Here is a 22335-nt window from a genome sequence, read left to right on the forward strand (position 1 = left end):
AGCCTCCACCACCCTGTGTCCCAGAGCTCAGAGTTCACGTTGAACCAACCTCCGCAGTGACAGTAAATGCTATGGGAGCCCAGAGGAATCAGGGATGGTGTCACAGAGGAGGTGACCTGAGCTGGGGGTCTCCAAGGGTGAATAGGAAAGGGCGAGGAGTTTCTTTAGGAAAGCAGGGCGGGGGGGGGGGGGGGGCGGGCTGACACTGTTTGAAGATGGTATGGCAGACTTATTCAAGGGTGGTTATCACTACAGGTGCAGGGACCACAGTGATGGGGGTGTACGGGGGAGAGACCGGGCTCAGCTCTGAATACGGCAGGGGCAGTGGGGACTTACGGCCGAGGAGAAGGATGGGGTGTGGGCGGGGGGGCGGGGGCCGGTCAATAGATGGAAAATTACTAAGAGGAAATATCAGGAGAAGGGGGATTCTAGCTAAATCGATGCACCAGGGTTCTCACTGCAGGCAGGCCAGGTGCTCACGCCTCACCTGGGGGAGGGTGGAGGATGAGAAACCTGATCAGACGCAGAGGGGAGGGCAGGGGACAGCGGCGGGGGGAGGTTCTTGCTGGAACAGTATTTTATGAGGAAGTGCACAGATGGGCCCAGGAGAAGGTTCTGGAACCCAAGAATCTTTGTCAAGGGCATTCCAGGAGGAAGGCACTGCACAAGCCTCAGAGGGCCGACCTGGCTGCAGCTGGGAACTGAGTTGCTGTGGAGGGGAGGGGGGCAGAGAGACAGGGGCTGGGTAGCAGGGCAGGGGCTGGTCTGCTGGGCCCCGGGTCAGGCCCCCTCCTCTCTGGGGTTAGTAACAGCAGCCTCCTGTCAGGTTTCCGGCATGAGCCGGAGCTGGAGGGAGCCCAGGAGGGGGAGGGGCCTGTGCAAAGGCTCGGAGGTGGGAGTGAGCCGACACTCTACCCAAAGCTGCCGTCTCCCAGGGGGTAGCGGGGTCACACCCCCAGGTGTGCCAGGTGCCTGGGCGGTGGGATGCCAGGGCCCCCTCCCCACGACCTGCTGCCTGGGCTCGGGAGGGCTGCGGAGAGGGAAAGAGCCCATCACTGCAGGAACGTCTCTTGCGCCCTCCCCTTGTGTCCCTCCGCTTCGGGTCCTGCCTGGGCCCGCAGCGCCATCTGCCGGCGGAACAGGGAGGCGCTGGCGGGAGCAGCCTCGAGGCCCCTGTGAGCTCTGCTCTGGGGAGGGCCTGGTACCCTGGGGAGGCGTGTGTGACATGGTCTGTGGGCACCATGCTCACCCTGAACTGAGGTTTGAGGGCCTGAATTTGAACCTGGCTCTACCACCGACTGCTGTGTGACCTCCAGTCAGTTCCCGACCCTCTCTTAGCATCATCCCAATCCCAGGGTGGTGAGCAATCTGGCTCCCAGGTTGCTGTGAAAAGTGGCCACCAGGCTGGGAGCCCACATCCAGCAGAGGTGGTTCCCCCAGTGCTGAAGGTGCTCCCCAATTCCTGAGAGGTTCGTGGGGGAAGCAGGCATGCGGCATGACCCAGCCAGGGACCTGCAACCCTGACATCTACCATTTTCAGACGTGGTGAGGGGTAGTGGGAGATGGACACGGGTCAGATCCCAGGTCTCAACAGGTGTCTCTCCCCGTGTCCCCTGGGGCTGATGTCAGTCCACAGAGGAGACTCATCCACTCCCACCCGCACCCCCTATGTAATGCTCAAATCCCCCCACCCCCCAACATCCGGCCTCCCTGGAACCCTGCAGAGATACGAGTGCACTCCCTCTAAGGCAGCTCATTCATTACCTGTCCAGGGCTTGTTGGAAAGTTCTCCTGTGGAAATGAGATTGCAGAAAACCTGCCTCACCGTAATCCAGGTGCATTCCGAGAGCCCAGAAGGCCCAAGGGGAAGGTCTGGGGCCAGGACCCACGAAATCCCCTGAGCTCGTCCCTCGAGCTCATCCCCCTTGGGGCCCAGCCTCTCTCTGTACCCCACTTTCTCCTCCCTTCTGCCTGGAACCCTCTATGGGCAGCCATAGAAGACCCCAACCTCAATGCCTCACTCTTGGCCCCAATTCCAAATTCCTAAGGGGGGGAAATGGTTGGCCCACCTTGCCCAGTCAGCCTGGTCGATGTCCAACAATGACTTGCCAAAAAGAAAAAAAAAGAAAGAAAGAAATCAAAGGCCCTGACTGGCACTGTTGCCCATGGCCCTGGTGTAAATGCTCCCACCACAGCTGATCTCCCTCTGCCACTGTGATGGCACAGCACGCGGAGTCTGGCAGAGATGCACAGTACCTCACCATATATAGACACAGATACAGCTATAAATTATCTCTAGGACATAGGTGACAGTGAAATATAGTCCAATAAGCAGGAAGTGATGAGTTTGGGGTACTTACTACCTCTGTTTCTAACAGAGTCCATTGAATTGTAAGCTTCTACGGCAGTATTTAACAACCAACTCTCAAAATCGCTGAGAATTTAAGCCCCAGTCACGCAAGCCTGTTGGCCACCAGGCAGAGAGGCTGCAGGTGGCACACCCTGGAGGCATGGGGGCACAGCTCTCAGAGAAGGGGCACAACCAAATGCCTGTTCTGGCCGGTGCAAGGGATCGGGCCTCCCAGGGACCCTCCTTCACAGATGGATTTATGGACCCAGTTTTCCACAGTCCCCTTCATGGTGCCGGAAGGATGGGAGAGCGCAAACTGGGCTACGTGCAGGGACCACCCCACCCCCAGTTACAGTGACCTGAGCAAACAGCTTGGAGAAAGTCCCAGCTCCCAGCTCCTGGGTGCGCGGTGAGGTGAAGACTCCAGGGGCCCTGGCGAGGCCTCCAGAAACCTGCCCTCCTGCTTACTTCGCCCTCGCCCCTCCCAGCCTCGGTCTCCTCCCCACCACGGGGTGTGAGCCCACGATGCGCATCTCACGGAAGGTCGTGAAGTTCAGTCGCATTTAGACCTGGTGAGGCCGCCCAGGAAGTCCGGCAGCTCTGCTGCACTGGGCGTCTGTCTCGTGCCAAGCACCTCTCAGGGAAAAGTGATTTAAGTCTCAGAACTAGCTGTGGAGGGAGTATTGTCAGCCCCTGTTTCTTTCTTTTTTTTTTTTAATAAATTTATTTTTGGCCACGTTGGGTCTTCGTTGCTGCGCAAGGGCTTTCTCTAGTTGCAGCGAGCAGGGACCCCTCCTCATCGTGGTGCGCGGGCCTCTCACTGTCACGGCCTTTCTTTTGCGGAGTACAGGCTCCAGACGTGCAGGCTCAGCAGTTGTGGCTCACGGGCCTAGTTGCTCCGCAGCATGTGGGATCTTCCCAGACCAGGGCTCAAACCTGTGTCCCCTGCAGTGGCAGGCAGATTCTCAACCACCACACCACCAGGGAAGCCCCAACCCCTGTTTCTAAAGGGGTCATGGCCTCCGAAAGGTCATCTGGCCAGCAGAACCAGAACTGGGGTCTGAACCCTGGGCCAGCTCCGGAGCCCCCAAGGCCTCGGCGGTGGGCAGTGGCCACCCGTTTTCTCTGTGGTTTCCCCCATGGTGGCCCATGTCCCCTCATGACTATCTCCAGGACGCAGGGGCTGCGGGCACAGCGTGGCTGCAAGGACTCCTCGAGATCGGGGTTGGCTGGGCAGAGGGAGATGCCCGTGGCCCCGGAGCAAGCTGGCCCAGCAGCAGGTCCAGGCACCAGCAGTCCATGGGCCCTGGGGCGTCCTCAATGGTAGGGCCTCCAATAGCCAAGTGAGGTGACAGGGGTCCATGCTGAGAGTCCCGGTCTGCCTCCTGGACCCAGCTTCCCCTGCAGCCATGGAACTGGACCAGGGGCCACAAGCGGGAACTCCACTCCAGAACCGCCCAGAGACAGCTTCTGCTGGGAGGCCATACAGAGTCCCAGCTCTGCCGCTTCTTCCCTGGCACGGGGCATGCATTACTTATGTATCGCTATGGAACAAATGACCCCAAACTTAGGGACTTCAGACCACACACGTTTACTGCCTCACAGTTGCTTGGGCTGGGAATCCAGGCAGGGATTAGCCGGGCCTTCTGCCTTGGGGCGTCTCAAAGGTGCATCAAGGTGTCAGCTGGGGCCAGCTCCACGGGTGTCCAGAAGGAGATAACTGAGAACCAGAGGTGGAGGGCCCGGGCCCGAGGCCACACTGGGGACATAGGTGTACACACACATGCACACACACACGCGCACATGCTGTGCCCAGAACACGGTGTTCGATTCCACGGCACTGTTCCTGCAAAGGTGTGCTGGGTGCTGGAACATTTGTGACCTCAGGGGTGAGGTCAGGGCTGGCTGGGGTGGCGGAGGGCATGCCCAGAGATAGGACTGCTCCGCCAGGCACGAGGACAGAGCTGGCAGCACCTCCAACCGCACCCCAACAGGGACGGGCCGCGTTCAGAAAAGCCACACAGCCACACCATGGCCGACAGGACCTCTTTAGCCAGGTTCCAGGGCCCCAGGTCAGCCCAGCGCCAGGCAGGGGCATGTGGGAGCCCAGGAGGGGACCCCCATGTGGTCTTCCAGGAGAGCACCCCCTGCAGGGCAGCAGGGAGCTGACTCCCAGGCCCTGAGCCGAGAGAGGGGTCCGGCAGCTGGGGTCCCCTTGACTTGGTGGAGAGGAGGCTGGGGGGTGATGTGGAGAGGGGTACTCGAATCCCAACACAGCCTTTGCCATCGCGCCACCTGTGGCTGCTGACCGCTTGTGGGAAACAGAGGTATGAGAACGAGTGGACGGATGGATAGACGACAGACAGACTGTCCATTGCTTCCCTGAACCTCGACTTCATCGAGAGGATACAGCAGCCCAGGACCTAACAGACTCAAGGAACGTACACCAAGGAAGGCTCCTCTGGGGACTTTGGTCTCGTGTCCCCAGCGCCCCAGGCAGGCACGAGGGCAGTTCCACCTCCCGTGTCCAGTCGCAGGTCGGAGTCTGGCCTGAAGGCTCCCTCCCCGGCCTCCTCGGCCCCCAGCCCAGGGTGTGCTCTGTGGGGACTCAAGCATGGCTCTCCAGGCCGTCCCTTGGGGTGGGGGTGGGGGATTCCAGGGCGGGATTCCCGCCTGTGTTCCCATCCCTGCGGCTGTCCCCAGGGCAGCAGCCCGTACCCGCCTCTGAACGCAGCTCCTCTGTTCTGCACTGTTGCTTCTGCCTGCGTTGTCAGGCCTGTCTCCCCCCTCACCCCGGCGCATCCTGCATCACATCTATGGCGAGAAAACGCTCCCCCTGCAGCTGTTTGCTAACTGCGTTCCTACTGTTTTTCTGTCTTTAAAAATACATTCAGTCCTGGTCGCCTTGGGGCTGGGATGCGTGTTTGTGGTGAGACAGGGGTCTCGCTTGTGACTGTGGCCATCACTGACCAGCCCGAGGCCCCTCCTGGGTGCAGAGGGAGGCCAGGCTCTGTGTGAATGGCTGAGCCCGCCAGGAGTGGCAGGGGAGTGAGTGGTTTTCTGAAAGGCCGTAGGAAGAAGGGCCTTCCGGCAGGGCTCGAGTGTGTACTGAGCCCCGGTGGCCACGTCCCCGGGAAGCAGGCTTTAGAATTGTGCAGATCTGAACGTGCACTGTCCTGCAGAGGCTGTGTTTCCTGGGACGGGTCACTGAACCTCTCTGTGTCTCAGCACCTCGCAGGGTTGATGTGAGGACAGTGTGGACATGATCGAGCCCCCAACACATGGCCATCCTCGTTGGTGGCGGTGGAGGCGCTGGTGAGGTGGGTGGCGGGGCAGAGGTGACGGGAAGGGACGCGCCCATCCTTCCCAGGCAGGGGCGAGCTGCCCTGTTCCCAGAATGCCTTCATTCATTCACCACTGAATTATTCAGTCATCCAGCACCCACTCTGGGTGCCTACTTTACCAGCCAAGCCTCCCTGACCTGCTTAAAATAACCTCCACAGCTTACCCACTCCCTGGCAGGCTTGACCGTCGTCCTTCTCACTGTCCCTGGGACATAAGTGCCACGAGGGAAGGAGCTTCTGGGTGTTTTTGTCCCCTGATGAACCCCCAGGTCCTGGAGTGGTGCCTGGCACACTGTAAGCGTTTACTAAATACTCACTGAGTGAGGGGAGACGGCAGGAAGGATGCCACTCAGGGCATTGTGCAGGCTCGGGGACTACAGAGCCCGTCAGCCACCCTCAAGCCAAGTGCCCCCCCGACCCAGTCTCTGTTCCCTGCACTTTATAAACGCTTTCATCCCAGCAAGTCCCCTGGTCAGGGCTGAGTCCTCTGTGTCACCAGCTCAGACACGCAGGAAAGCAACATCTCGGGCAACCCCGGGAGTGTCCCCTGCCTGGCCACACGGTCACTGGTCCCCAAAGAGGCAGATGGCGGGGGGGGAGGGTCCTCAGGCTGGGCATGGCCAAGGGATGGGGAAGGGGCCCCCACTCCGAGCAGGGACACCACGTGGGAAGGGAGCTGAAGGAGGCAGGGCTGCTGATAGCAGCTCCAGGTGGACGGGAGGAGGACAGTCCCGCTGTTCAAGGAAGGTCCTCCCAGGAGCACGCTCTCAGCAGTATCCACTTATTCACTCGTTCAGTCGACCTTTACTCAGGGCCTGCCCTGGGACACGTTGGGGACCCAGAGACAGCCAGCGCATCCCCAGGGAAACTTGCGAAGGCAAAGGACTAGGGGTTAGTCAGTGGTGCCACCAGGTTTCCAAGGAGCTCAGGGAGAGCCAAGGAGGGCCACCAGTCAGCCAGGGAGCCAGGAGACACACCTTAGGATGCTCTTACCAAGTCAGGAAGGCTGAAGGCTGACTTCACGTGGGCGTCACAAAGGGAAAATGAAGAAGGACACATGCTCTGGGCAGAGGGGAGAGCAAAGTCCCATGGTCAGGTGGAGAGGGCTCGGGCAGCTAATCCTGGCGTGGAGGCTGCAGGGGACAGACCACCAGGAACCTAGCGAGCTGGGAGGGCTGTCCCAGGGCTGTACCTAGAAGATGCAGGCAGGGCTGATGGCTGCTTTGGACACATCGCTCTACCATTCATTCCACAAACATTTGCTGAGCCCCTGCTAAGCATACCAGGCACTATTCCAGGCATTGGGGACACAGCTGGAAACAAGACATGAAGAGCCCTGCCTCCTGGTTTACATTCCAGTGGGGGAGACAGTCAATAAACCAGAGACATAGTACGGTGAGTTATATGATGCTACAAGGTGAAAAGGGATACGGAAAGAAATTGACAAGTTTAGGGGGTAGAGAGTGCAGGGTGAGGGTCAGATTTTAAAGAAGTTCATCAAGAAAGAAACAATTGAGCAAAGACTTGAAGGAGGTGTTAGACTGAGCCGAGCAACTCTGAAGGAAGGACGTTCCCCAGACCAAAGGAACAGCCAGTGCAAATGTCCTGAGACAGAAGTGTGCCTGGCGGGTGGCGGAGCCTCAGGAGCTCACTGTAGCTGGGGTGGACGGGGTTAGCAAGAAAGAGCAGAAGGAAGTGAGGTGGAGGGGATCCTATTTGTTCTTATTTCTTTGGTTCTTGGTTTTTTTTGTTTTTTTTTTTACTTACAGTATTTCTTTTTTATTTACATACATTCATTTCTTGTTATTGCTAAGTAGTATTTCTGCAAATGTAACACAGTTTGTTTATGCATTCACCAGTTGGAGGACACTTGGGGTTTGAGGTTATTATAAAGCCACTCTAAACATTCGTGTACAGATTTTTGTGCGAAGTTGTCATTTCACTTGAGTAAATGTCTAGGAGTAGAATAGCTGATTTGGATGGCAAATGTAGGTTTCACTTTCTAAGAAAGTACCAAACTACTTTCCACACTGGCCGTACCATTTTGCATTTTCACTGGTGATGATGGAGACTCCAGTTACTCTGCATCCTCACCAGCACTTGGTATTTTCTGATTTTTCTTATTTTATCCATTCTAGTAGATGTGTATTGATATCCCACTGTGGTTTTAATTGGTTTCCCTCATGGGGAATGATGTTGAGCCATTCTTACGGGCTTATTTGCCATCTGCTTTTTTCCTTTAGTGGAATGTTTATTTGAATTTTTTGCCTGTATTTTCTTAGGTTGTTTGTGTTTTGTTTTGTTTTGTTTTGTGAGTTATTTGTACATATCAGATATAGTCTTTTATCAGATATGTGATTTGCAAATACTTCCTCCAAGTCCGAAGCTTATCATTTCATTTTTTTATAGCTGCCTTTTGAAAAGCAGACGTTCTTAATTTTGATGAATTTATTTACCAATTTTTTATTTTATGGATAGTGCTTTTGATGTCATATACAACATATCTTTGTCCAACTCAAGGTCACAAAGTTTTCCTCCTATATTTTCTTCTAGAAGTTTTAGAATTGTAGGTTTTACTTTAAGGTCTATGATCCATTTTGAGTTAATTTAGGTATGTAGTGAAGTATAAATTGGGATTTTTTTTTTTACATGTGTATATCCAATTATTACAACACCATTTGTTGAATAGACTATCCTTTCTTAATTGAATTGGTTTTGTGCCTTTATCAAAATACATGTGGGTCTTTTTCTAGACTCTATGCTTTGTTCTATTTATTTATATTTCTGTGCTTTCATCAGTACCACACTGTCTTGATTACTATAGCTTTATAATAAATCTTCAAATCAGTAGTGTGGGTCCTCCAATTTTGTTCTTCCTCAAAATTGTTTTGGCTATCTTCATTCCTTTACTTTTCCATATACATTTTCGAAACAACTTGTTGGTTACTACAAAAAAATTCTTCTGGGATTTTGATTGGAATTGCATTGAATATTTAGATAAATTTAGAGAAAACAGACATCTTAACAATATTGAATCTTCCAATCTGTGAACATGGTATGCCTCTTCACTTATGAAAGTCTTAACTTCTTTCATCAATATTTTATATTTTACAGTATATAGATCTTGCAATTATTTGATAGATTTATCCCTAAATATCTCATGACTTTTAGTGCTATTGTATATAGTACCTTTTTTATTTTAATTCCCAATTGTTCATTGCTAGGTATATAGAAACATGACTGATTTTTGTATGCTGACTTTATATTTGCAAATTGCTGAATTCACTTTTTAGTTCCAGTAGGGTTTTTTTTAGATTCTTTGGAGTTTTCTATTTAGATAATACCGTCCTCTACAAATATGGATACTTCCTTTCCAGTCTGCATGCCTTTAATTTCTTTTCTTACCATTTTCTATTGACTAAGCCCTCAGTACAATGTCAAATAGGAATAGTGAGGGCAGACATCCTCACCTCATGCCCAATTATATGGGGAAAACAGTATCTTTCACTATTAAGTATGATATTAGCTGTAAGATTTTTGTAAGTACTCTATCAGATTGAGGATGTTCTCTTACTTCCTGCTTTTATTGTGAATGGATGTTGAATTTTGTCAAATACTTTCTCTGCATCTATTGAGATGGTTTTATGATTTTCTTCTTTAGTCTGCCAATACAGTGAATTACATTGATTGATTTTCTTTTTTTTGGCCATGCCACGTGGCATGTGGGGTCTTAGTTCCATGATCATGGGTTGAACCTGTGCCCCCTGCAGTGGAAGCATGGAGTCTTAACCACTCCACACCAGAGAAGTCCCCACATTGATTGATTTTCAAATGTTCAACCAGCCTTGTATTCCTCAGATAAATAACGCTAGAAGTTTATCAAATGTTTTCATCATGGGCTTCCCTGGTGGCACAGTGGTTGAGAGTCCGCCTACCGATGCAGGGGACACGGGTTCATGCCCCGGTCTGGGAAGATCCCACATGCCACGGAGCGGCTGGGCCCGTGAGCCATGGCCGCTGAGCCTGCACGTCCGGAGCCTGTGCTCCACAATGGGAGAGGCCACAACAGTGAGAGGCCCGCGTACCAGAAAGAAAAAAAAAATGTTTTCATCATTTCAAAGAACCAGCTTTTGGTTTCATTGATTTTCTCTATTGTTTTTCTGTTTTCGATTTCATTTCTGTTCTACTTTTTATTTTCTTGTGTTAGCTTTAATATGCCCTTCTATTCCTAGTTTTTAAGATGGAAGCTTAGGTCATTGATTCCAAACCTTTATTCCTTTGTAGTACTATAAATTTTAATGTTATAAATTTCCCTCTAAGCACTGCTTTAGCTGCACCCCATGCATTTTGATATGTTGTGTTTTTATTTTCCTTCAGTTCAAAATCCTTTTTACTTTCTCTTTTGATTTCTTCTTGGCCTGTGCCTTATTTTAAAATATGTTATTTAGTTTCCAAATGCTTGGGGATTTCCCATCTCTCTTTCTATTATTGGTTTCTATTTTACCAACTTGCAATTTGTTTTCTCTTTGTCCCATCTCTTCTTTTTTCTATTTTTCTTTTCTATTTTAAAATGTTGCTCCACTGTCACTTTGCACTGTTTCTGACAAGAACTAATTCTTAATCTTATGGCTCTCATTCTTATCTTTATACCTTTGTATAAAATGTGTCTTTTTTCCCTCTGGCTGTTTTTAGGATTTCCTCTTTATTTCAATGTAACTTAGTTTTCTTCATGTTTCTTTTCCTTGTGGTTCACTGAGTTTCCTGGATCTGTGGGTTTATGGTTTTCATTAACTTGAAAACTTCAGATATTATTTCTTCAAATATTTCTCTGTCCTCTTTTCTTCTCCTGTGAGGACTCAAATAGGCCCTTTGTAGTTGTCCCACAGCTCACTGATGCTGTGTTCCTTTTTTTTTTTTTTTCAATCTTTTTTCTATTAGTGTTACATTTTTGGATAGTTTCTGTTGTGTCTTCAGGTTCACTAATTTTTGCATCTATGGTGTCTAATCTGCTGTTAAACTCATTCTGTGTATTCTTAATCTTAAGCATATTGTGTTTTTCATCTTTTTAATATTTTCCACATCTTTCCTTAGTGTGCTTATGTTTTAACCTACCATGTTGAAAATATGGAATATAATTATAATAATATTTCATGTCCTTGCCTACTAATTCTCTCATTTGTGTCATTTATGTGTTGTTTTTGATCTGCTGATTTTTCTCCTCATAATGGGTCATATTTTCTTGCTGCTTCTGCATGCCTGGTAATGTTCTATTCAATGCTAGGCATTGTGAATTTTACCTTTTCAGGTGCTGGATATTCCTGTACTTTATAAATTCTTGAGCTTTGTTCTGGCATATAACTAAATTATTGAAAAACAATTTGGTCCTTTTGAGGCATTCCTTTAAGCTTTATAAGGGCAGGCCAAAGCATTCTTGTCTAGGGCTGAAATTTTTCCCCACTATGGAGATAATACCATTCATAGTACTCTGACCAATGCCCTATGAATTACAAGGTTTTCCACTCTGGCTGATGAAAACAGGAACCACTCTCAGACTGTGTAAACTCCAAGAATTGTTTCCTCTGCTCCTTCAGGTGCTTCCTTTTCACACGTGTGCTGATCAGCATGCAGAGAAAGACTTGGGGGGCAGGGGGTGCTCTGAAAATGTCCAGAGCTCACAGTCCCTCCCCATGCAGCTCTCTGCTATTATTCTTCCCTGCAAACTCTGGCCACTTTGGCCTCCCCAAACTTCCACCTCTATTTCCTCAACTCAAGTAGACCACTAGGTTTTCTTGGGCTCTCCCCCCCTGCACTGCAAATTAGAAAGTTTTCAGGCAGCAAAGCTGCAGCAATTTGGAGCCAGCCTCGTTGGTTTTCCATCCATCAGGAATCATTGTCCTGCCCTGCTTTCTGCCTAATATCTGTTATTCATGGTTTTGTATATTTTTTCCAGTTTTCCAGTTATGTAAGGCAGGAGGGTGAATCTTGTCCTTGTGACTCCATTTGGATGGAAGCACCAGTGTCATCTTCATCATTTTTAGGACTTTGGGTTTTTCTCTGAGTGCAGTGGGAAACCATGGGAGGATTCTGAGTGACTTTATCTGACACACATTTCATAGTTCAATATTAAGAGGGCTTGGCATGCCCTCCTCCCAGGATTCAGTCAGTCTATTAAACAGAAGGGTGGGTGCATGGAAAAATGTTGCCAAGCCTGATCCAGACCAAGGTGGCTCTCGGCATCTACTGCTCCTGCATCCATGAACGCACACAAGGGCACCCAGATGCATACACCCAGGAACCCCTTTTCTGTTTCAGAATCTCCTCCCACATCTCTGAATCCACGAAGAACCAGTCTTACATAAATGTGCCTCAGGATTCTGTCCCCAGGGACAGATGGATGCACCCCACCACCATCCTGCTCTGCAAGTCACAGAGCAACCAGGCTGCCCTGGTGCCCAAGGAACACAAGACATTCATGGAGGAAGCCTACAACGCAGGTGACCACTGGCCCCGGGACTCAGGCAGGGCAGTCAGGTTCCAGCAGACCCCCTCAGTCCCTCCACCCAAAGAAGTCCTGGTGACGAGGGCCAGAGGAAGTCCACTCTCTGGGACCTTGGGGTGTCAAGAAGTGTGGACATAGGCAGCTTTCAGCAGAGACTCCTGCCCATCCTCCTTGGCCTTTTCAAGTCTCCTGAGGCACCATCCAAAATGCCTTCCCTCACCCATCACCCTCCACTCTCCTCCAGCACCTTTCACACCTTAGAACCTCAGCTTACCCCTGGCCCTCTCACTGGAATGCTTTTCCCCTCATTCAAAGGATGACTTGCCCTCATCCTTCTAGGCCAAGTTAAAGTGCCACCTCCTCTGAGAAGACAGTCCCTACTCTCCACCTTAGTCAGGATTTATCACCCCTCCCCTCCCTGTGTGCCCAGGGCCTTTTATACAACTCCCCCAGAGAACTGAAGTCCACCAATACTGGGTAGGGCTCCCTTGGGCTGGAGGCTCCTTCAGAGCAGAGCTGGGCCTTGACTCCCCTTTAAGCCGCACACACAGCCCTATGACCACACAGTGAATGAACATCATTGAATGTTGGGTGACTGGATGGAGGATGAAAGGATGAAGGAATGAATAGATGGAGGGACAGAGGGATGGGTGGATGGATGGATAAATGGATGGATGGGTAGATGAATTTTTAAATGGATGAAGAGTGGGTAGATGGATGAATAGATGAATTTATGAGTGGATGGGTAGATAGATGGATACGTTTATTAATGGATGGATTGATGGATAGGTGGGTGATAGATGAATGGGTAAATGGATGCATGAAAAGGAGGATGAATCAGTGAATGGATGGAAATACGCATGGGTGAACAAGGATGCATTCCCTGCTTGCTTTCTTGCTTCTCATCCTACCTTGAACCCCGGAAGGACTGACAGAACAGTCAGGAGGCCCAGGATTTCCCAGTGTGTTCAGTTCCCAGTCCTCCCTTTCAGATCACTGTTTCCCATTCCCAGCCCTACCCTTTTGCTGCCCACCCAGCCCTGTTAGCACAATGTGACATTCCTACAGCACACCGATCCTCACACTTTCTTGCCATCTGCTTTAACCATCTGCTTCAAGACGCTCCAGGACCTGAATAGTTCAGACCCCCTCCACCTGAAGTACGTCATCGAGAAAATCAAGAACGTGGCTCACGGGGACCCCAACCTGGTGCTGGAAACCATCATGACTACTTTGTAGACAACCTGGAGGTGGGAGCTGCTCGGGCCACTCAGGGCAGTCGTGGGGAGCAGAGGGAAGGGCTGGACCCCAGAGGGGGATCAAACCTTGGTTCCTCCAGACAGCAGCGCCATGATTTGGGGCAAGTCAATCTCATGTGTCCAATGAGCCAAGGGGGAAGGGAGGAAAGTGGACGGATACGTGTGCACCATCCTCTGAACAGTCTCTCGATAAGATTATTATGATCCCCAGAGATGAGGAAACTGAAGCTTAGGGAAGGGAAATGATTTGCCTAAAGTCACAGGGGATGGATGGCTGGGTAGATGATTGGGGGAAAGCTCTGTCTGGCTTTTTAATGAATGAGTGAATAAAAGAATGAATGGAGGGGCTTCCCTGGTGGCTCAGTGGTTAAGAATCCGCCTGCCAGTGCAGGAGACACGGGTTCAAGCCCTGGTCCGGGAAGATCCCACATGCCGCGGAGCAACTAAGCCCGTGAGCGCTATGGTCGCTGAGCCTGCACATCCAGAGCCTGTGCTCCGCAATGGGAGAGGCCACAACAGTGAGAGGCCCGCGTACCGCAAAAAAAAAAGAATCCACCTGCCAGTGCAGGGGACACGCGTTTGAGCCCTGGTCTGGGAAGATATTGCTGCGGAGCAACTAAGCCCTTGCACCACAAGTACTGAACCTGTGCTCTAGAGCCCGCGAGCCACAACTACTGAGCCCACGTGGCACAACTACTGAAGCCCGCGTGCCCTAGAGCCCGTGCTCCACAACAAGGGAAGTCACCGCAATGAGAAGCCCTCGCACCACAACGAAGAGTAGCCCCCGCTCACCTCAACTAGAGAAAGCCCGCACACAGCAACAAACACCCAACACAGACAAAAATAAATAAATAAAACAAATAAATAAATTTTTAAAAATTTATAAATGATATAACAATTTCATAGGATGATCAAACAGCATCACAGGGACCAGCATCACATGGGGAGAGACCAGAGACCCCCTCACTTTCAGATGCCACGAAATGCAGGGCTAGGGTTTGCATAGACAGGGCAAGTGGGAACCGTAAGGCAGGCAGGAGGTACAGCATGAGCAAAGGCTCAGAAGCAAGAAGAATGACAATAGGTCTTGGACCAGTCAGAGGATCGGGGATGCTGACAGGCACGTGCAGCTCTGAGCCTGAGATTGGACCTGATCTTCACCTGCCAGCTATGCATGTCGGCCTTCCTCGGTCTCAGTTTTCTATCGAAAAACTGGGTGGACGGTAGCCGTCCTGCCCACCAAACCAGACCACTCTTCCTTCCTGCCCGCACCCGGGAGCTGGAGGAGGGCTACCGGGACGCGGCCAGCAACGTGCTGGTGGCCACCTGCAGGCACTGCTGGTGGCTGGTGGCCCGGCACCTGGAGACCGAGGTCCTGTCGGGCGTCTTCCCTCACAGCAGCCTCCTCTACGTGATGGGCGTCCTGACCTCTAACGGTATGTCCCGTGCTCAGGGCCTGGGCTTGGCCACCCTCTGTCCCCAGGCCAGCAGGTGGAGGGGGAGGTCATGAGGAGAGAGCAGGAGGGGGCATGCAGGGCTGCTGATCCGCGGGACACACGCAGGCTGTGCAACAGTGAAGCATCCCCGTGCCAGAGGGCCATGGGCTATGGTCCGAGCACTCCCGCAGCCCACCTCCCCTCGGCCAGCCTGGGCCACTTCGGGACTCCCAGGGTAGGGCACCAGCGGCTAGCCGAGCTGCCCATCCCCACTAGCCTGTGTTCCTGCTGTCAGCGTTTCGACAACAGGCCTGGACAGACTTGGGACGGAGCGAGGAAGCCCAGGAGGCAGGCCTGCCCTGCCACGTGGTCCTCTCCCCGGATCCCTGGCAGACGGGGAGGTCAAGCTCACAGAGGCTGTGCGACGGGCCTGGGACACCCAGCCGCACGTCCTGGGCCTGTGGGGTCCAGGTCTCTGTGTTTCCTCAGCAGCCACTGCCTCTGAGCCACTGGAAGGACGGCCTGGATAGCAGGGTCTCTGAGAACCCCAGAGAGGACTTACAGGGAAGGGTTTTGCCAGCCTGAGGCTCAGCTAATGCAAGACAGCAAACACTGAGCGCCTGTCATGTGCCCGGCTCTGCCCTCAGGAGCTCACAGCCTCCCAGGCAGGCACGCGCCAACTCTCATCCCTCACTCATTCATCCATTCACAAGCATGAGCTGAGCTCACTTCTGCCCAGCGGGGGAGGTACCGGGCGGCCCTGGTGGCCATAAGGGAGGGCTTCCCAGAGCAGGCAGCCAAGTCTGAGCCATGCCTTGAGGGATGAGTAGGAGTTTGAGGAGGGAATGGTGTGAGTACACCTCAGGGCCTTAGGGAGGAGCTGGTCAGCAGCCTCGGCGAGGGGTTGAGGTCAGGGGGAGGAAAGGGGGGTGGCAGGCCCTGCTCTCTACAAGGAAGCCGGCGGGGAGGCCTCAGAGGCCGTGCTTGGGAGAGTGGACTCTTGGCTCAGCTTTGCACCCTGTGCCTGGGGCTGGCAGGCTGGGTGGAGGTCCCTCTTTGCCTTGGGTGACCTCTGAAACTCCCAGGGCCATCCCTGAAGCAGCCGCTCCCCCTGAGGTTGGGTTTCCAAAGTTCCGTAAAAGCTTTGCAGCCTCCCAATGTGCCCCTCTCTGAGCCTCGTTTTCCCACCCTTGAGGGGACCCAAGTACATCCCAAGCAACCATGCCCAGAGGGAACCCTCCATTTACCATTGGTGAGCCTGAGGTCCAGAGAGGGAACGTGACCTACCTGAGGTCACACAGCAAGTGTGGCAGGGCCACAACTCCAGACCAGCTTTCTGGACCCTGAGCCCAAGTCCGGCTCGCCATCCTCCGAGCTCGCCTCCCCGATGGAGCCAGAATGGGCAGAGGCAGGACATCAGTCGTGTCCAAGCAATGGGGGAGATGGAGCCCAAGACCCGGTCCTGGCCATGGACATCAGGTCTGGCCTCCAGGGACCCGTCCTCCGTCCCACAGAGGAGATCTTCAAGGAGACAGAGAAGGCTTGCTGGGAAGAGCAGCTGGCCCAGGTAGGGAGGGAGCTCTGCCACAAGGCCTTCTGCGGGGATGATGGGGGATGGGAGGCACCCGCTCAGCCCTGGGAGGAGGGAGGAGATCAGGGAGGGAGGGGGAGGGAGGGGACAGAGGGGGAGGCAGGGCGAGGCTGTTACAGATGAGCAACAGGCTTGGAGGGGAGGGGACTTGACGACAGTCATGGGACTGGTCTCTGTGGAGTTGGGATTTGAACCTTGGTCTCTAGGCACCTGGCACAGAGTAAGTGTCCTTCCCACCCACCCTGGGGGCTGGATCTGTGACTGAGGGGCCCAGAGAGGATGCAGAGGCCAGATCTGAGACCAAGGGAGGAAAGAAGAGGTCGGCGTGGACTGAAGTTGCCACAGCCGAGGATGGGTGTCATGCTGGTCCATCTCCGACCACACACCACGTGAAGGTTTTGTGTGGCCGGGAAAAGGGACATGGGGCCCTGGCAGACCTGGGTTTAAGTCCAGATTCAACCAATCACAGCTGCGTGTCGGGTGACCTACTTTGCCTCTCCGTACCTTAGTTTCCTCGTCTGTCAAATGGGGGTAAAAGTACCAACCTCAAACGTTCATTGTGAGATGACAGGAAATAATCCACGTAGTGTTTGGCGCTGTGCCTGACAGACAGGAAGCCCTCACTCCCTACATTAGTTATTATTATCATATAGTAGCAGCAGAATAGTAGTAATTAAATGGCATTTAGTGGAAATAACACCAGCAGCAGCAGCAATACAAGTAATTAATAGAAAAATGAGACAGAAAATCACAAGGACACAGAAGACTTGAACAACGTAATTAACCAAATTGATCTAATTCACGTTCCTTTCAAATGTAAATAGAACATTCACCAAGATAGATCATTTGCTGGGCCATATATCAAGTTTCAATAAATTTAAAAGGACTGAAATCAAACAGAGTACATTCTCTGCCCAGAACATCAATTACAGAATGATAGCAAAAATACATCTGGAAAAATTCCAAATATTTGGAAGTTAGACAACACTCTTAAATACTCCATAGGTCAAAGAAGAAATCACAAAGGAAATTAGAAAATACTTTGAACTGAATGATAAGTAAAACACAATATGAAATTTTGACAATCTGTGGGGTTCAACAAAAAACAATGCTTAGAAGAAATTTATATTTTTAATGCCTATATTAGAAAAGAAAAAAGTGTATAAAATCTATTTCCTAAACCTCCATTTTAAGAAACTATCCCCAAAAGTGCAAATTAAGCCCAAAGTAAGTAGAGGGAAGAAAACAATAAAAAGTAGAGTAAAAATCAAAGAAATTTTTTAAACGGACAAGCAGTAGAGAGTGAATAAAACCAAAAGCAGGTTATTCAAAAAGATTGATACAATGATAAGCTCCTTGATAGGCTGATCAAGAAAATAAAAAATATTCAGTAACAGCAAAGAAAGAATAACACTGCACATCCTTTAATATGGGATGGTAATAAAATATGATTCCAATAAATTAGGCAATTTCGGTTGGATAGACTAACTCCTTAGAAAACACAAACTACCAAACTGACGCAAGAAGAAACAGAAAGTCTGAGAAGTCCTGTATTAAAGAAACTGGAATCATATTTTATAAAACTTCTCACAAAGAAAACTCCAGGCCCAGATACTTTTCTGGTTAATTTTCTATCACAAGTTAAGGCAGAAGTAATACCAATTCTATCCAAATTCTCTCAGGAAATAGAGGAAGAAGAAACACTTCCAAAATGTTTTCATAAGGCCAGCACAACTCTGACACCAAAGCCAGACAAAGACATTACAACAAAACTACAGACCAATATCCTTCATGAAGATGGACTCAAAAGTCTTTAACAAAATATTAGCAAAATAAATCCAGCAATATACAAAAATTCCACACATGTTCAGCAACATGAAATTTCTCAGATCCCAGTCCTTTGGGGCTTTTAACGGAGGCTTCGTTAATAGGCACGATTAATGAAATCACTGGCCACTGGTGATTAAAGTCAATCTCTAGCCCCTCTCCCCTCTCTGAAAGTTGAGGAGTGAATGAAAGATCCAACCCTCTAACCATGATTGGTTCCCCTGGCAACTTGCCCCCATCCTGTGGTTACCTAAGGGCTTTCCAAAAGTGGAACCGGGCTTGTTATGAACAACAAAAGACACCTTTACTGCTCTAATAACTTAGGAAAGGGTTTTAGAAGTTCTGTGCCAGATGAAAATAGAGATGAAGACCAAATATATATTTTTATTATAAATCACAATATCACAAAGAGAAAGGCTCTCAACAAAGTAGGAATAGGAGGAAACTGACATCTATGAAAACCCTACAACTAACATACCTAGTGACAAATAAATGGACACCTTCCTGCTAAGATCAGAATAAGGCAAAGATGTCCACCCTCTCCACTTCTGGTCAACGTTGCACTGAAGTCCTAACCAATGCCGTAAGGTAAGAGGAACGGGAACACAGACACAGATTGCAATGGAAAATGTAAAACCATCTTTCTTTGCAGACAACATAATTGTATACACAGAAAATCTCACAAAAGTTTTTTTTTTAATGCTAGAACTATTAATTACTAATAATTGAATTTAGCTAGATCTCAGGATACAAAATCAATATGCAAATGTCAATTGAATTTCTATATAATAACAACAGACAATTGGAAAGTAAGGTTTAAAAACACAATGACACAGCCACATGAAAAACATAAAAGACTCAGATAAATTTAACAAAATATGTGCAAGATCTTTACAAACATTGCAGAAAGAAATTAAAGAAAACCTAAATAAATGGAGCTATATGATCATGGATAACAGGAGTCAATAATGTTAAGATGTCAATTCTCCCAAAATTGATTTATAGATTCAATGCAATGCCAATCAAAATCCCAACTAACTTTATTATAGAATTAAACATAATCTATAAGTTAAAAATTTATATGGAAATTTCAAAGGACCTAGAATAGCCAAAACAATCTTGAAAAAGAACAAAGAAGAATTACACTACCTGATTTCCTATATAGCTATAGTCCACAAGACAGTGAGAACTGACAGAGATTAAACAAATAAATCAATGGAACGGAATAGAAACTCCAATATAAAACCACACTTATATGGTCGATTAATTCCTTTTACAATGGTACCAAAGCAATTCAATGGGGAGTCTTTTGAACAAATGGTTTTACAACAATTGCGTATCTAGGGGGAAAAAGGAACTTTAATGCCTGTCTCTAACCATTCACAAATATTAATTTTGAGATGGACCCAAGGCCTAAATATAAAAAAACGAAAACACTTCTAGAAGAAAACACAGGAGACAATCTCGCCAACCTTGGGGTAGGTAAATATTTCTTAGGACCCAGAAAGCACTTATCATAAAAAGAAAAAAAAATAGATTAATTAGATTTCATCTAAATTAAAGCTTCTGCTCATCAAACAATACTATGAGGAAAGTGAAAAAAGGGAAACCACAGACATGGAGAAAATATTCACAAGACATATATCTGACAAGGGACTGTATTCAGAATAAATGAAGAACTCTTACAAAATCAGGGAGAAAAAGACAAACAGACCAATTGCAAAAGTGAATAAAAGATTTAAATAGATATGTCACAAAGGAAGGCATATGAATGACCAAAAGCCAAAGAAACAACAGTCAACATCTTGAATCCTCAGTGAAATGTCAATTAAAACCCAGGAGCTGCCACTACCCACCCAGGACAGAGCTCAAAGGAAAGAGAAAGACTCGACCAAATGCTGGCGGGGAAACTCACACTGCTGGTGGGATGGTGAAACCTCCTTGGAAAATCGTCATTGTCTTATACAGTTATGACTCACCAGTTCCACTTTTAGGTATTAACCCCAGAGGCATGAAACATTCATACGCAAAATTACACATACAGGCATGTTCCCGGCAGCCTTACTCATAAGAGCCTCAAACTGGAAACAACCTGTACTAGGCAGACTCATTCCCTCCCAAAGATCCACCTGAGGAAACTAGAGAAAGAAGAGCGAGTTAAACTGAAACCAAGAGCGAGTTAAACTGAATTGGGAGATTGGGATTGACATATATACACATATGTATAAAATAGCTAACTAATAAGGACCTGCTATATAAAAAATAAATTAATTAATTTTTTTTTAAAAACTGAAACCAAGCAGCAGAAATGAAATAATAAAATTCAGAGCAGAAATAGAGAAGTGAACTTGAGAATGCATGCAAAAATGCGGACGAGGACTTCCCTGGTGGCACAGTGGTTAAGAATACGCCTGCTGCTCTGTGCCCAGAACTCGGAGGACATGAGGTGGAGGTGGGCGAGCATCACCTTCCTCCTGGCCTGTGGCCAGAGGGCGGACAAGGACAAGGCCCGCATCCTCCCATGGGTGGACAACGTCTTCTCACGGACGATTTTCTTCTTCCACTACAACTCCTGCGTGTGACCCCGCCAGAACCGGGGTCTGAGAATTCCAGACCTTCCAGGGCCTTGAAGCCCACCTCCCCACTCCCCCCCCACCCTGGGCTCCTACTCCATCGTTCCCACCTAAGGCTTCATGGGCTTTCGTGAGGACCCCCTCCCTCCACCGCCCCCCTTAAAGAAAACCCTGGGCTCTCACTCGGGGGAATTGGAAGTCCGGGTGACTGCCCATCACAGCCTGTGATGACGGTCCCCTGACTCTACACCCTGCACCAGGGGCTTCCACCCTGGTAACTCTGAGGGGCTATGCAGCCCTGTGAGACCACCGCACACTTGAGGCCTTTGGGCCTGGCGTGGCCACACATCACGAGAAGCTGAACACTGAGCTTCTTACAGGCACCTCCTGATGCTTAAGCATCATCCACGTGTTCGCACTGTTAAACAAAAGCACCGGCTCCCGCGTCAAAAAAACACCCAGCTACGTGACCCCTGAGCCGGAGGCCCTGCTGCCACATGTGACTACGGCTCTCCTGCCCCTCAGGTGTTCCCACGCCCCGACCCCGCCCCCTTGCCCCACCACCTGCCCCCTTGCCAGGACGAAACCCTGAAGCAGAGCTTCCTCACGGCCATCCTCATGCTGGTGGGGGCTGTCAGCTGCAACGAGGGCGCCCAAAGCTACGAGCTCTCCCAGGTCTCTGAGCTCTTCGAGTGTCTGATGGTGAGTGCAAGGTCCTGGGGCAGAGGAAGGGCTTCCCAGGACAGAGGGGGCACCTCCCTCAGAGCAGCAACATTCATGAGAGGCACCCACTGGAAAAGGTTGGGCCGATTGGATTTCTAGAGCGTGTACAAGCCCCTCACAGGCTTTCACACCTGGAAGCACATCCATGGCCCCCACATGACTTCGTTCCTACGGGGACCCTGAGCTGGCCAGTTACGTGCCCTGTGTAGCTGATGTGGCTGAGACCCAGAAAGCTCAGCACCATCCATCCTGCTAATGCTGACCTAGCTCACACCACTAGTTACTAGAGGTTTTGGCCTCACAGAATCCCTGGGGTAGTGGAGGAAACACACAAGTGATGGACGATTATATAGTGATAATAAAAATAATAACAGTTCTCATTTACTGAGCCCCTGCTGTGACTCAGACACTCTGCTTCTCATTCCTTGCTTCATGTGTAACACAAGGGCAACAACGTCATGTTTTCTGTGAATAAAAGAAGCTCAGAGCAGTTTGGAGACTTGCCCAAGGTCATGCAACTCGTATGGGGGTAGCCAGGATTCACACAAGACTTGTCTATTCTAAAGTCTATGCTCTAGTTGTCTAAGTGGGGGCCAGGCCACAGAGACCCTCTTGGGTAGGTGAGGATCTAGAGCATAATCCTGTGGGTTACAGGGGTGCTGGGCACCAAGGTCTTTAGGCAGGGTTGAGACTTGGTGGCGGAAGTGAGATAGGCCCAGGTGTGAGTGACTCA

At 49.9% G+C, this 22335-nt stretch overlaps 1 protein-coding gene across 1 annotated transcript in view; it reads left to right on the top strand.

The window, feature by feature from the left end:
- Nucleotides 1-3365: 3365 nt before the first annotated feature.
- Nucleotides 3366-22335, top strand: part of LOC111165056 (maestro heat-like repeat family member 5) — a 41660-nt gene continuing 22690 nt past the window's right edge. The window contains 10 exon segments of the mRNA XM_089899194.1: nt 3366-3451; nt 3524-3673; nt 4345-4422; nt 12007-12188; nt 13299-13412; nt 13415-13443; nt 14573-14888; nt 16403-16593; nt 20634-20882; nt 21459-21581. Coding sequence (XP_089755320.1) covers nt 3366-3451; nt 3524-3673; nt 4345-4422; nt 12007-12188; nt 13299-13412; nt 13415-13443; nt 14573-14888; nt 16403-16593; nt 20634-20882; nt 21459-21581 — 1518 coding nt within the window.

The sequence above is a fragment of the Delphinapterus leucas genome, chromosome 17 (assembly GCF_059928025.1).
Source record: "Delphinapterus leucas isolate spDelLeu-1000000601 "Yukka" chromosome 17, BTC_Dleu_Yukka2, whole genome shotgun sequence".
Classification (NCBI taxonomy): Eukaryota; Metazoa; Chordata; class Mammalia; order Artiodactyla; family Monodontidae; genus Delphinapterus; species Delphinapterus leucas.